Source organism: Solanum lycopersicum, chromosome 7 (assembly GCF_036512215.1).
Source record: "Solanum lycopersicum chromosome 7, SLM_r2.1".
NCBI lineage: Eukaryota > Viridiplantae > Streptophyta > Magnoliopsida > Solanales > Solanaceae > Solanum > Solanum lycopersicum.
This window is the reverse complement of record NC_090806.1, coordinates 65,663,372-65,680,675: the sequence shown is the minus strand read 5'-3', so window position 1 is coordinate 65,680,675 and position 17,304 is coordinate 65,663,372. Positions and strand designations below refer to the sequence as shown.

Sequence of the window (17,304 nt, the reverse complement as noted above, 5' to 3'; positions counted from 1 at the left end):
AATTAGAGTACTTGTGAATCAGAACCCTTTAATAATATTTTTTTAAAAGCATGATAGAATAAATATAAAAAGATTCACTATATCTAAAACCAAAGAACCTACATGATATTTTATTTAAAAATTGACATAATTTTGTCGTTTTTTATTTGGCTAGAACAATCAAAATCCACCGTACACCATGGAGTACTATTAATTATAAATTATAATATAAAGTTTGACGTATCATGCATAAAACTATTTTAACATTAGGTTGGGAGTTAGAAATTAGTTTTTTTTTTTTTTTTACGAATCATGTACCGTTCAAATAAAGATATTTTGTTTGATCATTTAGATGTCATTAAAATGGATTAATAGATTAATAAATGAATTTTTGCCTAACTTTATTTATAAAAATAGGGTAGGAACCTAGGCCGAACCTAACTTTGAGTTAGTTAGATTGAATGTAAAGAATGGATCATAACACATATAGTTAATTCTTATAAAGTTTTAAGTTTATCATATGTTTTCTAGTAACAATTTCTTTAATTATCATGGAAAACTATTTTAACTTTTCTTCTTCTTTGTTGTAGTTGTATATAGTATAAAAAACAAGTTTTTTTTATATTTTGATAAAAAAATTTACGAGTCAAACTTAAAATATATAGGGTGAATCAACTTAATTATTAAACGAACTAAATTTAAACAGATCAATATGTGTTAGACTAATAAATGGGCAAAGTATATTCTCCCGGCTGATTTTTGTGAGGAATTAAAATTTCTTAAACCATTTACTAAATTAATAGAAAAGAACGATCTTTTGAAATTTCTTATTTATAATATAATAACAAAAATCTCTAATTAAAAAAATCATAATATTTTTTTAGAAAAAAGTTCTAGTCCGTACGAAAACCAATTCTCCTTAATTTTTGTCACCCTTAATTGCCACCATTCATTGTCATTGCATTAAAATGTACTATCACTTTTGAATGGTCAATTTAATTATCATTATGTGTAATATCATACATTTTTATTATAAGGTCTTTTTCCTCTTTTTTTTTCTTTTTCCAATGAAATTCTAGTCAAGATCAGCATATATTAGTAGTTTTTCGAAAGATCTTTTCCCTTTTTTCTCTCTCTCTTTTTTTTTTTTTGTTTTTTTTTTCATGAAATTAAGTTGAAATTTTAATTCCCAAACTTTGGAAAATATTGAAGATGCCAAATTGGTTATGAACTTTGGGCTCATTGAAATTGGTACAATTCAAATCCAATTTCTTCTCCCATGCATAGTATATGTTGCCAAAAGAAGCACCAATATCTTCTTTTTTTTCCTTAGTATTCGGTATCTGCATTAGAGCGTCGATTGAACAGATTCATATATCGTATAACACTCACAATTAAAATGAAAGCGCTTTCATGCATAAATTTTTTTACTCACATATCAGATATCTGATTAAAAATGAAGAAATCTTATTCATCCCTCCACAATTCTTCGTTAATATCATTTTAGTTCCTCCCATTTGCCCCTTCAAGAAATTAGAAGTTGCCATTGCATGCCCCCAAAAATAAGGTAAAAGAGATTGACTTTTCATAAGATTGTAAGGACAAATCATATATAGTTGGTGAGTAAGGACAAGAACTTTTTCTTAGCTCCCTTCTTAACTTCACATTTGTGATCTTTAACTTCTTTGTCACTCAGCTATCTATGGCCATATTTTTTCCTTTGCTGAGTATTGCTCTTTTCTTGAATGGACGTGTGTAACTTTGAACCAAAAGCTTCAATTAGAGGGACACATTTGTGGGGTAGACTGGTCCAAACCCATAATTTATATGTTATTTTATACGCGATAGAAAGTAGAATAAACGTAATATAGCGATGTGCTAATAAGAGCATCTTATAATTCATGCCTTATTTATTCTCTATATTATACTTGTAATATTATTTATTCTCCATGGAATATTTCATAGGATAAGTTGATCCGGTTATTTGGAAAATATGCCAATTTGATAAGAAGAATTAAAAAAAAAGTTTATAGTAATTAAGTGTCAATATTTTTTGTTACATAAAAGGAATGTTGAGTTGGATGTGTGGAATATTAGAAGAAAGACGATTACGATTGAAGATATTTGAGATTAGATATGAGTGTTTTTTATATTGAACAAGATGAAAAACACACATAGGGTTGAGATGGTTTGATCATGTGAAAACGATGAGCGTAGATGCTATAGTTAGGAGGTGTGAGTGATTGACAATAAGGGGTACCCGGAGAGGTAGAATAATGCAGAAAAAGTAATGGGTGAAGGTGATTAGATAAATTTAACGCATATTTATTTTAATGATGACATAACTTTAGATACTAGAATTTGGCAATCATAAACTACGGTAAAAAATTAATTGATAGTTGAGTGTTTCCGGCTTCCTTGCTAGATAGGCTTGATGGTCATACTTGGACCTTCTTAACAACAATACTAGCACTATTCTTATAGTTTATTGATCTTCGATTTCGACTTTCGCTATTGTTTTTTATGCTACCATTTTGTTATTGTTCTTTCACCTTTTTGTTGTGTAACACTCCATTTCACATTAATTTGTTGTTGCTATTGCCCCCCATATTTGTATTCTTTTTATCTCTAACTGTCAAATAAGAATTATTAGAGTCACGAGGGTCTATGAGAAACAATATTGCTATATCTACGAGATAGGAGTAAAAGGAAATAATGAAGCGCCGACCACAACACGTGGTCCTTAAAACATTTATATGACCAAAAATAATGCTTAATACTATCAATTAAATGAGTCAAAATCAATTACTGCTTAAGCTGTTTGGTCACGATTCTTAATGCTAAAAGATGGCATAATTCAATTTGATTTTACTTTTTAAAATTAACTACATTTTTAAATCTAAACACTAAAGAAAAAATCACCTAATGTAGCTTTTAAAATGAGACTCTTCGATACAATCTAAATTAATTAAGTTATACAGCAAAAAAAACATCTTCTAAAAAAATATTTTTGATATAATATTTATGAAAGAGGAAAAATAAAAAAAAGAGAAAACAAAATCTTAGTTATTCAAAATTACAAAGTTGAATTAGTCAACAATTTGGAATATCGTGTTGTGGAAAAGAATATAAACAATAAACAAAAGAAATAAGAAAAAATTATACTACTATTCCAATTAACTTTGGAATCCAAGAACTTTTTGAAAAGCATATATAAGTAAAAACAAATATAATGATAAATGATAAATAAATCTAAAGAAAATAATTTCGGAATAAAAACTTTAAGCAAATGTTTAGTCATAAATTTTAAATAATTGTATTTTGTTCTCAGTTTATATAACATAAATAAAATTTTAAAAATTGATAAAAAATTTTCATAATCGATAATTTCTTTTTAAAATTATTAATTATTGTGATATATAGTATTTTTAATATAAATTTTAGATAGTATATATTATTTAGTCTACCTCAATTTATATGATATCAATATAATTTTGACTGTTAATTAAATTTTTATATCTCTTACATATGTTAAAATAAACAATTATTATAATTTTATAATACTTTTCATATCATTTCAAATAAAATATATTACTCTATTAATCTCAAATTACATAATATTAATAAAATTTCAACATACAATCAAATTATAAAATAATTAAATCTCACATGTTTTATTGGTATAGTAATAATTAAGTTAATTTACTAAAATTAAAAGCAAAGTAGGGGCTATGAAGTGATTGTGTCTTATTCAAAGAAGTTTCTACACGTGTCTACAAAAAAATGTGGAAAAGCATGAATTGACAAAAATAACCTTAAGAGTGTATCAATTCTAAACTTCAAACACTAATGACAATTGCGGTAAAGTAATAAGTATTATTATTCTTAATTGAAAGATCCCAAATTTGAATCTTCTTAGTAAGAAATCACCTTTAAAATTCAATTTTGAATTTTAATATAAATATTTATTTTTAAATAAAATAAAAATTAAATTGCATAAATTATATTACAATGAAGTGGTAAGTAGTATTAACTTTTATATTTATTTTAAAATAACTATTATATATACATATCAACCAATAAAAAATTACTCTCTCCTATTAAAAGAGAATGACTCTATTTTTATTTTAATTTGTTTAAAAAAAATGACTCGGTAATAATTTAATTTTTCACATGATATGTTGAATATTACAAGATTAAAAGATATTTCAATGCATTTGATATAACTTTAATTAAAAATTATAAAATAAAAAAATATTATTTTTTCTTCGTAAAATCGTTCGTTCAAATCAAATTTAGATTATCCTTGTAAAAACGGAGAGTATATGATGATTCTATGGAATATTCTAGGAATCTAAAAAGAAATTTATATTGAATTTTCAACCCATTAAGTTCCCGTAATTAAAAAAGTTACTCCACTAATTTGGACTCTTGTTGATTTTTAGTTAGAGCTTTTCCACTCTGTTCTTCACATCCTTCTTCTATAAAAAAGCTTAAGCAAAATCCCAAATACTCTGCAACTTTTCTTCAAATCACTTCTCTTTTTCTTCTTCTCTCTCGTGACCCATTAGTCTTCTCCTTTATTTCTACTTCTTCTGGATTTTTCCGTCACGGGAATCTTGAAATTGCCCATAAATAATTATTCACTCTGTTGTTACTTTTCCTAAATTTTTGAAAAAAATTGTGAATGTTTTGAGTTAATGCTGAAAATTGTTTGATACCCAGTTTTCTCCGTGATAAAGGGTGAAAGAATCCGTGATTTTTTTTCTTTTTCAACTTTGCTAGTTGATAAAAAGAGTGTTTTTTTTTTCGAAGATGAGTCGGAAAATTGAGAAAATGGCTTCAATTGATGCCCAATTGAGGCTATTGGCACCAGCGAAAGTGTCAGAGGATGATAAGCTTGTGGAGTATGATGCTTTGTTGCTTGACAGATTTCTTGATATTCTGCAGGATTTGCATGGAGAGGATATTCGAGAAACGGTATTTTTAGTTTGTTTTTTAAAGTTTTTTTTGTGTTTTTTCATACTTCTGGTGAAACCCTTTGTTGGGTTTCTTAATGATTTGTGGTTTTGAATGCAGTAGGGTTATTGTACATTTTGCTTAGTTTTGTTGGTACATAGTTTAATTTCCTGTTTATTAACTTCTGTTGAACCCCTTTGCTGTGTTTTTTTTTCTTCATAATTTATGGTTTGAATGCAGTATTCTAATCGTATGTTTTGCTTAATTTTGTTGGCACGTGGTTTAATGTTGTGTTTATCAGCTCCTACTGTAATTCTGTTGATGTTTATGTGGTGTGAGTAGAAAAGAGTGGTTCTTTATTCATTGTTTATGGTTTGAATGCCTTAGACTAGTTTCCATTATACCAAGTTTTGTCAGTTCGTAGTAATCTTTATTGTTGAACTCTTGTTTCTTCACGTTCTTTTGTTGTGTTTATGCGGTGAGTGGGGAAAAGGCTGGTACTTTATTAATATTGTGGTATGGATGCTCTAGGCTGATTTCCAGTATGCTTGATTTTGTAAGTTCTTGACTAGTTTATACAAACAATTTAAACCCTTTTTTTTGGGTGAATGGACTCTTTAAGATTGGTAGTGTGTTCATAATTTGTGGTTTCAATCACTAGTCAATTCTCATAATGTGTTATTTTTTTAGTCCTTAGTCTGTTTAGAGCATATATAAAGCTTTGAGTTGAGTGTAACAACCAATAAAAAGGAGGGAGTGTATTGTTGAGGGTGATGGTCTGATGGAGGTTCTTTTAATTTGACTAAGACATATAGTTATGCCATTTTGAATTAGTTAGTGATGGTGAAATCCTCCTGACTCATTAAGGAGATGTCTCTATTAGCCTTTGAATCAGGGACATTATTCTTTTTAAATATGTGCAAAGTAACTTCCCCTATCTTATGAAAAGAAGAAACAACTTATTTCTATTCACCTTGTTCCTTATCTATTATGATGAACTGATTTGGCCCTATTAAATTAGTTAAGCTTTGGTCCCTGGTACCTGGGTAGTACTCACATCTCCTTTAATGTCTTCCTCTATCAAAGAATGTTCATCTGGGATAAAAGTGAGTCAAAGTTTTACTTTCGATTATTGCATGTTGTTTCTAATCTAAATTATAGGTCCTATTATCTTAATCATTACAAAATATTAGTGATTTATGGTAAAAGTGGAAGGAACTTACTGTGGTGCTACATTGTGTTAGGTTCAAGATTGTTATGAACTATCTGCTGAATATGAAGGGAAACATGACCCACATAAGTTGGAAGAGCTTGGGAGTATGCTTACCAGTTTGGATGCTGGGGATTCCATTGTAGTCACCAAAGCCTTTTCTAACATGCTTAACTTGGGTAACCTTGCTGAAGAGGTTCAGATAGCTTACAGACGAAGAAGTAAGCTAAAAAAGCGTGATTTTTCGGATGAGGCTTCTGCACTAACTGAATCAGACATTGAAGAGACTTTTAAGAAGCTCGTCGGACAGCTAAACAAATCACCCCAAGAAGTTTTTGATGCTTTGAAGAACCAGACCGTGGACTTGGTGCTAACAGCACATCCTACCCAGTCTGTTCGTAGGTCTTTGCTTCAAAAGCATGCAAGGTAAGTTACCATTGCTGAAGTTAACAGAAAATGTGTGCTGAAATAACAGCATATCCTATTCAATCTGTTTGTGGGGCTGTGCTGGCAAAAGCTCCATACTTTTTGTAGGTTACGTAAATATAAGTTTATTTCTGAAGGGATAAAAAGAAGATGAAAGTAAGGAGACATACTTTTTGTTCAATTTATCGATGTTTCCATCTAGAGAGCAACACTTTTTTTTTTCTTTCCATCTACTTATTCTTAACTGGACAAGATAAGTTTCTCATTTCCCACTTGCTGTCCAGGATTCGTGATTGTATGACGCAGTTGTACGCCAAAGATATTACTCCTGATGATAAGCAGGAGCTAGACGAGGCTCTACAAAGAGAGGTATGAAGTTCATAGTGCTGGTTTTTCTTGTCGTCTTCTTCTCTTTCTATCATTCCAATTCCCCCCATTTCAGTAAGGATGTAATTTTATGTTTTAAAAAAGGCTTAAATTTTATTTGGTATACGAAGTTAGTGTATAGAAATGTTGTTTAGTGAACTTGTGCTAAGCTGAAGTGGATGTGAGGAAACGCCTTCAAGACCGGTGCTTTAGTAAATCTCTGCTGGTTGTAGAGTATTCTCTTATTGTGTTCACTCCCCTGGTGCATAAATATTGATATTGGAGCATCTATCTTCCTTCTTCATGTTAGGCAAAGCTGATATATAGAGCTGATAACAAAACTCGGATAGGAAGATCGTTAGTACATGGTAAGAATATAGGTTCAATTGTTAAAGAAGCTAGACCTTTCAGGAACCATATCTTAGCTTTTAAATGGGAAGAAAGAGATTCACCTTTGTAGAGGTGTTTAAGTTGCCAGATCACCTTTACTTTTGTGCATTTAAAAGTTTAGAAGAGTTGGCAGGTATTTAATTTTTAAAAAAAGAATTAATAAGGAGAGAATGTACTAGAATCCGCTAACAGGTGTCAGAACTATTTGATTTCTATATTTTTACTACTCATGCTTGCCCTTTAACGTGATTTTGTGTGTATTAAGCATTGATAGAATGTCTCATTAGTCATCAATCCTCTGCACATAGAATATCAACAATTATAAATTCCTTGTGACTCTTCTCTTTTGTTGTATACAGATACAAGCAGCCTTTCGCACAGATGAAATCAGGAGGACTCCACCAACTCCACAAGATGAGATGAGGGCGGGGATGAGTTACTTCCATGAGACAATATGGAAGGGAGTGCCGAAATTCCTACGCCGTGTTGACACTGCTTTGAAGAATATTGGAATAAATGAACGTGTTCCCTACAATGCCCCTCTCATTCAGTTCTCTTCTTGGATGGGTGGTGATCGAGATGGTATGCCCTTTCTATACAAGTAGCATTGTCTTTTTTTTTGTTTCACTCATTGAAAGTCAGATTAAGCACATATTAGAAGGAACTAACACTGATACAAGCAGAACTTATAGTTGGTTTAAGATTCTTTAGTTTATTGGAATTCTCGAAGGTCAATGAGTTCGGTTTGTTTAGTTGATGTGTTCTCAATTCATTCACAATTTTGTAGTATCTGAAACATCATAGCTAGATGGTAAAATGGTACTTTTAAAGCTTTACAATATGCATTAGGTTAGAGCAGTAGAAGCATCTTACTTATGATTCTCAAGTGACATAAGAAAATATTCTCCTTGAAGCTCAATGTAATTGCATGCCAATTTTGAATGTTTTGTGAAGGCACCAACAAATTTTGATGTGCATGCAGGCAACCCTAGAGTAACCCCGGAAGTGACAAGAGATGTGTGCTTATTGGCTAGAATGATGGCTGCAAATCTGTATTTCTCTCAGATTGAGGATCTTATGTTTGAGGTGACAAATTGGCTACTGAATGTCGTTGCCTGCAATTTGCCTCCATCCTGTACTAAATTTTTTTGTCTTGCCCACTTTATCTTGCTTATGCCAGCTTTCAATGTGGCGATGCAATGATGAGCTCCGTGTCCGTGCAGAAGAACTTCATAGGACTTCCAAAAGAGATGCAAAGCACTACATTGGTATTTACCCCCGTTCTCTGTTCTGCTACCAGATTAGTTTTCTGAAAGTGTATTGGGTTGGAGCTCACATATCATTCTCTTCGGCCTTACCTTTCTCTTTTTATGATTATTGTTGCTAATATTCTATGTTTTCTCTCCCTCCTACCCTTCAACTACTAACTGTTTCTTCTTGCTTAATCTACTAATACAGAATTTTGGAAGAAAATTCCACCGAATGAGCCCTACCGTGTTCTTCTTGCTGATGTGAGAGATAGGTTATATAATACACAGGAACGAGCTCGTCAGTTACTAGCCAATGGGTATTCTGATGTTCCTGAGGAGTCGACATTCACAAATCTTGAACAGGTGTCCTTCAGAAACTCTTTTTATTTCTGCTCACCTCTTCAATGATATAGAAATTGTTAGTTTGACTTCCAAATTTACCTATGCTGAACAGATATCTTTTTCATTTCCAATATGTGTTGGCAATGATATTTCATCTAGGATTCATATGTGATTTTTAGTTATTTTTATTTGGATGTCTTAAGTAGCTAACTGATAGTCTATTGACTAAATGTTGAAGGACAGAACGAAAATAGTTTATGTAAGATAATGAGGAAACGAACTCAAGCGAGCTTTTGGAATTCTTGTTTGACAATATTCATCTTGCTTTAACGAAGTTCTAACATACTACACAACACCAATTTTGTGGGCCAAGTTCAGTTTTTTTTTAGGATTTTATATATCACCCAAATTAACGTGGTTCTCATTTCTCAAATGTTATTTCATGGCATTCAGATTCTGCTAATATGCATGCCAATTTCTGTATGATTTGAATATGTGAAGAAGTTGGTTGTCTTTATTCTGCAGTTTCTGGAACCTCTGGAGCTGTGCTATAGATCTCTATGCGCTTGTGGTGACAGACCAATTGCAGATGGAAGCCTTCTTGATTTTTTAAGGCAAGTGTCCACCTTTGGTCTGTCGCTTGTGAGACTTGATATTCGGCAAGAGTCAGATAGACACACTGATGTTCTAGATGTTATAACAAGGCACGTGGGTGTTGGCTCCTATAAAGAATGGTCTGAAGAGAAGAGACAGGAATGGCTCTTATCTGAACTAAGTGGCAAGCGTCCACTTTTTGGACCTGATCTCCCTAAAACTGATGAAGTCGCTGATGTTTTGGATACCTTTCATGTCATCTCCGAACTTCCCGCCGACAGTTTCGGTGCTTATATAATTTCGATGGCCACGGCACCCTCTGATGTGCTTGCTGTTGAGCTTTTGCAGCGTGAATGTCATGTAAAAAGTCCATTGAGGGTTGTTCCGTTGTTTGAAAAGCTTGCTGATCTCGAGTCTGCACCTGCTTCTGTTGCTCGGTTGTTCTCCATAGATTGGTACAGAAACCGTATCAATGGGAAACAAGAAGTTATGATTGGGTATTCTGATTCCGGTAAGGATGCTGGCCGACTATCTGCAGCTTGGCAATTGTACAAGGCTCAAGAGGAACTTGTAAAGGTGGCAAAAGAATTTGGAGTAAAGCTAACAATGTTCCATGGCCGAGGTGGGACTGTAGGAAGGGGAGGGGGTCCCACCCACCTTGCTATTTTATCACAACCCCCAGACACAATTCATGGCTCACTTCGTGTGACTGTTCAAGGTGAAGTTATTGAACAGTCATTTGGGGAGGAACACCTGTGCTTTAGAACTCTTCAGCGTTTCACAGCAGCTACACTTGAGCATGGAATGAACCCCCCTGTGGCTCCTAATCCAGAGTGGCGTGCCCTCTTGGATGAGATGTCTGTTGTTGCTACGAAAGAGTATCGGTCTTTAGTGTTCCAGGATCCACGATTTGTTGAATACTTCCGCCTTGTGAGTATATTCAAGTTACTTCATAAGTTGATTTGAACTGCTTTTGAATGACTCTTAATCATAATAGAAAAAGAGGTATAAGAAAAAAAAATCCAGAAACCATAAGATTCAAAGAATTGAAGGGGACACAAACAGTAGATTTAATTAGGTGAAAGCAGTCGGTTTAATAATTAGTCAAAGTAGGTATGAATGGCAATTGCATTTCAGACATTGATGACTTATTTGCCTTCAGCCCGATGCCTATGAAACTGAACTTCCTTTTTATGTTTGTCTAAAATGCAGGCAACCCCAGAATTAGAATATGGTCGCATGAACATTGGAAGTCGCCCAGCCAAAAGGAAGCCAAGTGGTGGGATTGAATCTCTTCGAGCTATTCCATGGATCTTTGCATGGACTCAGACAAGGTTTCATCTCCCAGTCTGGCTTGGCTTTGGGGCTGCATTCAAGCACGTTATTGAGAAGGATATAAGAAATCTGCAAATGCTCAAGGATATGTACAATGGATGGCCTTTCTTTAGAGTGACACTTGACTTGCTCGAAATGGTCTTCGCTAAGGGAGACCCTGGTATTGCTGCATTGTATGATAAACTTTTAGTATCCGAAGATCTGTGGCCGCTTGGAGAGCGATTGAGATCCAAATACGAAGAAACAAAGGGCTTTCTCCTTCAGGTACAGAAATTAATACTATTATTTTACCTCATCACCACAAAGCTCACATCCTATGGAAAATCTCTTTTAATTGCGCTGCTTGTCATAGGTTGCTGGGCACAAGGATCTATTGGAAGGAGATCCATACTTGAGGCAAAGGCTCAAACTTCGTGATTCTTACATCACGACCCTTAACGTAAGCCAAGCATACACATTGAAACGAATTCGTGACCCCAACTACAATGTGAAGGTCAGACCTCACCTAGACAAGGAGATCATGGAATCAAGCAAACCAGCTGCTGAATTAGTGAAGCTGAATCCTACGAGCGAGTATGCGCCTGGCTTGGAAGACACCCTCATCTTGACCATGAAAGGTATTGCTGCTGGAATGCAGAACACTGGTTAAGGCTAAGGCTATTATGTATGTATAATAATAAGTGATATTGTCTTTCAACTTTTATAAATCCTATGTCTGTTCAAGAATAATAATGATGAGATGTTTCTGAAGGATTTGAGTGTGTGATTTTTGATTCATACGTTCTTGAATATTATACATGGAGTAATTTAAAAAACTCAAGAATCATCGGTCTCTAACTTGAAATTGCAACGAGTTGATATGTGATCTGATGTTGAATTCCAACGACTGAATGAAATTTTTAGCCAAGCATCCGTTGGTAAAACATTATGTTAATGATACATTTTATGTTAGATATCTTGCATTATAATTTTTGTATACTAGTCATAAAAATTGATTTTGGTTTCAAAATATACAAGAGGGTCATTTGGTCTGATTCCAAAGACTAGTTATGTAGGGGTTAATTATTTTCGTACTATTTTTTTTTGTTGTTGATAGTGTGATTTGTAATATTAAAGATCACATGAATTATATAGTTTTGAAAGACCTCATGAGTATTTTTATTATTTTCATTAATTTATCCGGAAACAATTAGTCTCGATACCATTATTTCACCCTCTAGCATGAGTAATTTATCTCAATACTAATAATTAATCCTAATTAACAACCAAAGGAGAGATATGATCATCTTTTATCTTTTGTTTAGCAAAAATAACAAATGTTTAATTATGTATCGATGTACATATATAATTAATCGAACTTGCTCTTGTATAATAGAAAGTGGCACAAAATGGAAACTCCTGATAATCGTAATTAACTAGAAGAATTTACACTCTTTTTTTTTTTTATGGAAAACGATTCATAAACCTTCAACGGGATAAGAAACTTGAGATTATCAACGAAACTGAGAGCACGATCTAGTATATATAAGAATTTACATGAGGAAATCATCGATTTGTTCAATCCATCCAGTGATAAATTGAGTATAGATGTTGTAGCTCATTTTTCGAATCCAACGTCTTCCTGAACTTTTTTCTCCTCTGCAACAAGAAATATCGAGTGTGAGACAGGACATACATACTAGTATTTGACGTGACAAAAAGAACAGTCTGATGCAGTAAGCTCCATGTATATCCGGAGAAGAGCTGGACACAAGGGTCCACTGTACTCAACCTTACCCTGCTGGTTTCCAGGGCTTGAACCCGTGACCCCCTAGACAACAACTTTACTGGTTATTCCACGGCATGGTTCTAAACAAGTTCTATACTAAGATGGAACACGAAAATTTGAACACATTTATTCAAATCTAAGATTCATGGTAATTTGAAAATATGATAAAAGTTGTAGATGGGAGGTTCAGTTGAAGCATACCTACTATTTTCATTAGAGGTTGATGGAAAATCATAAAAACTAGAGCTAAGCTTGTGACTTATTTCCAATGATCGATACACCTTCCTCGATTGCTTGGACAAAAGTTGCAATCTTGTAAGTGAAAAATCCGACTAGCATGGGTATCAACTCGAGGTGCATGAATCCATACTCTGGGACTAGGATCCTGGAAATAAATCAAATTGTAAGATCAAATGCTTAGGCAACTCTTCATAACAATGAAAGAGAAGTCATTAAAGTATTCTTTGGATGCAAGTGTAGTAGAAGTAAAAAGGGGGGAATGCGGAAAAAAGTTAAACTAGGCTGGATTTTTTGGCGTGTACAAGCAGGAAAATGGCGAGAAAATGGATCAAGAGAGGAAGTTGAAGCCCCATAAAATAGCCCCAACTTCCTTGAGTTCAGATTGCAGATAGATTTATGCTACCAATAGTAGTTTTCAGAAAATAAACAAGAGGTTCTAAGAAATTTGCTTGAATCAAGAAGAGAAGTTTTATTTAACAGTTAATCTCGACACATATCTTTTTGGTCAATATCGTAATAGTGGTAGAGCTTACCCATTCCACCGATTAAAAATCATGACCAAAGCAACAGGAACCAATAGCCTTGGCTGCCCAACAGCTCCCCTGAAATTAAAAGTTCGGTTAAGCTTATCAAGCAGAGCTCAAAACAGTCCGTTTTAGGGATATAGCTACTCTTCTTAGTCTCAAACAACAGCATCATTTAATCATGCAAGTGTTTGGCTTCTACTATGACTGTGAGTTAATGACTTCCAATCCTGGAACGATGAAACTGACAATTCGCTAAGAACTACTATTTGAGTGACCACGTACAATTACAATTCAAAAATGACAATATCGATTTAAATGTGATGAAGTGGTAATAGGATGCTCCATTAACAATTTTACAAAATGCTGTAAAATAGTAGCAGTGTAGCTCATGCAAAACGCATAAGAAAATTGGGCTTCCTATTGTCAATTGGCATCAATCGCCTCCATTAAGACACGCACATGCAACACAAAGAAACAAATGATGTTTAGGTTTGAGATAATGCAAGAATGGCATAGAAGGAGCCATTTGGTAAAGATAAACAATCAAAAAATGTACTTAATAAGTGCTCTGGGTCCATCTGACTGCATAGAATCCACACTGTTTCCAAGCATACGCATGTACATCAAAGAACCAATCAACCCAGCAGTGTAACTGCAAGAATGAAAAAATACAACAGTTCATTAACACCACAATTTCTGCATGAGTGCTATTGCCAGATTTGAAAAAACTAAAGATTCCTTACATTAATTAAATCTAAGCAAAGAGAAGCTAAAAACGTCCAGGCCTGACAGAGGACATTACAAGAATTCTAGCAGCTAAAGATATTTCAGTCGAGGAAATTTCCATACATTGCATCAGTTACACAAATCAGAAGAAATAAGCAAATTAAGATTCTCTTCGTCAAGAAATTTTTCAAACTGACAACTTAAGGGACCAATATACTAATTGGAGGAACGGTTTGTAATAAATAGGGGTCATGTCCCACTACAACAATAGTAAATCAAACACGAGTAATTCTAACGTTGACGTGTAAAGGAATTAAAGCATATAGCCATATAGGAAGTTTTGGATTACCTTACTGTTATTTCAGGAGAATAAGAGATATAAGCTGAAATCACACCAACACCACCAATCCCAACTGTGAGGAGCTGCAATTTATTCTTTAACTGGAAAGACAAGAAAAAGGAACAATCAAAACGGTGATATGAAAAGTCAATTTATCTCAACAAAGAGTGATTTATGCGGAATAAACACAAACAAGTACCTTAAGATACTGTTCCCTTGACTGAGCAGCCATAACCTTTGGATCCCCTTGAGGACGTTTTATTTCCCTCAACATCACGTCCTGGATGATAAAAAAATTTCGGAACTACAACTTAGAGAACCATATTTCTCTATCTTATTAGTTAGAGACGAGGTGAGCAAAGAAATATTATAAATTAAGTTACAAGCAATGAACTAATTGCAAGCTTCAATGACGTACACTGCCCCCAGTTGCAGCCTTGGCAGCTTTGCCCCATTTCTCCTGCTCGCGTCGTGTTGGTGCTGGCCGCCATTTTTGAGATGCAGTAAAACCAGCCTGAAAATCAGTTTAGTTTTCAACAATGGTAGTAGAAAAGGCTAATGCTTAAAGATGCTGAAGGCAAGTGTTTTAAAGTTACCACATACTTGAGTATTTTCGACTTCTGGTTCTAGAACAGGTTGTGAAGGGGCAGTTAGCTCCTTGGTCAAGTCAACTTCCAAACTATTCTCCATATGTGATTAAATATTAGAAGGAAACAAAATTTCTAAATTTGTATGAAGAAAAGAAGAAAAGGATCACACCTGTCAAGATTCATGACTCTGTTTAAGCTAAGAAATCCTGATATCTCTTCCTGTTAAGATATAAAGTCACAAGAATATTCACAACCATTGAAAAAAAATGGTACTCCTTAAGCAACATGCATGTATTATGACCAACATATAATGCAACACGCTAACGGCAACTTTTTATATCCTTCATACAAGAGTACCACACAGATAGAACACACCCCCATGAAATTTTATGTGACCTTACTTCCTTTTTAGTTCATTCCAAAAAGAATGAGTTCTTGCTAAATTTGGAAATAATTTAACTAAAACTTGTTCTACTCTTATTAGACGCTTTTATAGCCTCATATATGTTACTGTATGACATAGTTAAGATCACATTGTTTCAAAAGTCTAATAGTCACATAAAAGTTATGATATAATTAACGCCACAAGTTTCAAAAGTGTTCATTACTTTGTTTAACTCCGTTCCAATTCAAATAAGTTCATTAAAATGAACACTTTTGAAACTTGTTAATTGCCAAACCATTAAAATGACCAAGAGGGTTAAGTGCCCATCATGAAAACTAGCATGTACACCAATAAAGAGAAGCTTATCAATTAAATAAAGATTTCATCACAAAACATATTTCCTCCGTCCACTTAAACTTGTCCATTATACGACAAATAGGTATTCACTTTTACTTGACAAGTTCGAAAAATTAAGAGATAACTTATCACTTAGTTCCTAATTTACCCTTATTATTAACTATATTCAATTACCCAATGCACTTCCCAAGCCTTAAGGGATGAGCCAAGTTAATTTACCAGATGCATTTCCCAAACCTTGAGAGGTCGTTTGGTTGGGAAAAAGTTATCCTTAATAATTATTCCGGGACATCCAAGTATATAGGATAACTTATCCCGTATAAATGGTGGAATAAATAATTTAAAGACTACTAATACCTCCAACCACATGCAAGGACAAAATAATCCTGCATTTTATCCCGGAATTGTTATACCTTATACCTCGCACCAAATGAATACTAGGGGGGAGCAAAGTCAATAGTGAACAAGTAAACATGGAACTCAGAACAACACAACAGAGAATAGAACCAAAAATTCAAATCATAGAAAAGATAAAATCTTTTGTGAAAAAAGCATGTCATAAGTTATGACTAGAACAGCTCAAAAAAGATGAACGCGTAGTAAGGGTCAATTAAGCCAAAGATTATACCTTTACAGCAGCAGCAGGGGCATTTTCTTGAGGATCCTGAATATACTTCTTCATGCGACCCATAAATTCCTTATTCCATATAAAATCATCAGAGGTGAGAGGATCCACATCCTCACCCCAGTACTTCCTAAGCTTAGTAGTGGTAGTGGGCGGGTCAGCAGCATAGTCCCCATTAGCAGCCACCCCACTAGACAATTTCACAGATTTCTGCTTGGATTGTGTTGGAATTGACAATGGGGTTGGATTGTTTGAAGAATCTTGAGATATGGGTGTGGCTGTAGAGGTAATTGGGAGGTAGCAGTAGCTTAGAACTCCCATTTTTGTTCAATTTGGAGTGATGGGGTTGTGTTTTTTGATCTTATAGACAAGGGAAAATAAATATCTTAGTGCCAATTGGTAGTAAATGATAAGGGTGGACCCTTTTTGATGATAACATTGCTTCCTTTTTATTGTTTGGCTATGAAAAAGTTTTGATTGGATATTTCTGAAGAAGTTTGTATAAAATGTACTCGGTTCGAATACTACGGTATATATATATTTTTGATAGAGAGCGTTTTTTCTAGAATGAATCTTATACGAGTGAATTTAGAATTGTCAAATGATTAGCAAATGATTTTTGGATAGAATTTAGACACCATTGTAAAATGATTATCTTTTCATTCATTCAAATTCGTTTAAACTCATTTTTACAAAATTAACATTAATTTTTGTCTTTGAGTCGAAGATGATCAAACTATAATATATAAATTGAAGATGTGGAAATAAAATATTTGACATCTGATATGAAGTTTTATATATAAGTTGATTGTTAAAAAGAAAATAATCATATTAAAATATTATTTTGTTAATGTTCGAAGATAATTTAATGATATTCATTTTGTTAATTTCCTCC

At 33.5% G+C, this 17,304-nt stretch overlaps 2 protein-coding genes across 4 annotated transcripts; one reads left to right on the top strand and one right to left on the bottom strand.

Moving 5' to 3' along the window:
• The first annotated feature begins 1,116 nt into the window (after positions 1-1,116).
• On the top strand, positions 1,117-11,604 carry PEPC2 (phosphoenolpyruvate carboxylase). The gene is made up of 10 exons (XM_004243240.5): positions 1,117-4,959; positions 6,183-6,574; positions 6,859-6,943; positions 7,690-7,912; positions 8,313-8,416; positions 8,511-8,598; positions 8,789-8,943; positions 9,448-10,446; positions 10,729-11,115; positions 11,204-11,604. The coding sequence occupies exons 1-10, from the start codon at positions 4,795-4,797 to the stop codon at positions 11,498-11,500; spliced, it is 2,895 nt and encodes a 964-aa protein (XP_004243288.1). The 5' UTR covers positions 1,117-4,794; the 3' UTR covers positions 11,501-11,604.
• A 595-nt stretch (positions 11,605-12,199) lies between these two features.
• LOC101248693 (protein CONSERVED ONLY IN THE GREEN LINEAGE 160, chloroplastic) lies at positions 12,200-16,912 on the bottom strand. Of its 3 annotated transcripts, none has more exons than XM_004243241.5 (10): positions 16,413-16,912; positions 15,212-15,261; positions 15,056-15,131; positions 14,871-14,966; positions 14,652-14,732; positions 14,462-14,553; positions 13,943-14,038; positions 13,393-13,461; positions 12,821-13,004; positions 12,200-12,489 (listed from the first exon to the last, which is right to left on the bottom strand). In XM_004243241.5, the coding sequence occupies exons 1-9, from the start codon at positions 16,728-16,730 to the stop codon at positions 12,866-12,868; spliced, it is 1,017 nt and encodes a 338-aa protein (XP_004243289.2). In that variant the 5' UTR covers positions 16,731-16,912; the 3' UTR covers positions 12,200-12,489; positions 12,821-12,865. The 3 variants fall into 3 exon arrangements, with proteins under 3 accessions (XP_004243289.2, XP_069143210.1, XP_010323690.2); XM_069287109.1 differs by having other exon boundaries at positions 12,200-12,661; positions 16,413-16,874; XM_010325388.4 differs by having other exon boundaries at positions 12,825-13,004; positions 16,413-16,874.
• Positions 16,913-17,304: the final 392 nt, after the last annotated feature.

Excerpts from the sequence above, each read along its gene's own strand:
- PEPC2 (XM_004243240.5), top strand. The coding sequence starts at position 4,795 with ATGAGTCGGAAAATTGAGAAAATGGCTTCAATTGATGCCCAATTGAGG. Across the intron at positions 10,447-10,728 it reads TTGTTGAATACTTCCGCCTT|GCAACCCCAGAATTAGAATA; the intron begins GTGAGTATATTC and ends TCTAAAATGCAG. Across the intron at positions 11,116-11,203 it reads CAAAGGGCTTTCTCCTTCAG|GTTGCTGGGCACAAGGATCT; the intron begins GTACAGAAATTA and ends TGCTTGTCATAG.
- LOC101248693 (XM_004243241.5), bottom strand. The coding sequence starts at position 16,730 with ATGGGAGTTCTAAGCTACTGCTACCTCCCAATTACCTCTACAGCCACA. Across the intron at positions 15,262-16,412 it reads CCCCTGCTGCTGCTGTAAAG|GAAGAGATATCAGGATTTCT; the intron begins GTATAATCTTTG and ends ATATCTTAACAG. Across the intron at positions 14,967-15,055 it reads CAGAAGTCGAAAATACTCAA|GCTGGTTTTACTGCATCTCA; the intron begins GTATGTGGTAAC and ends ACTGATTTTCAG.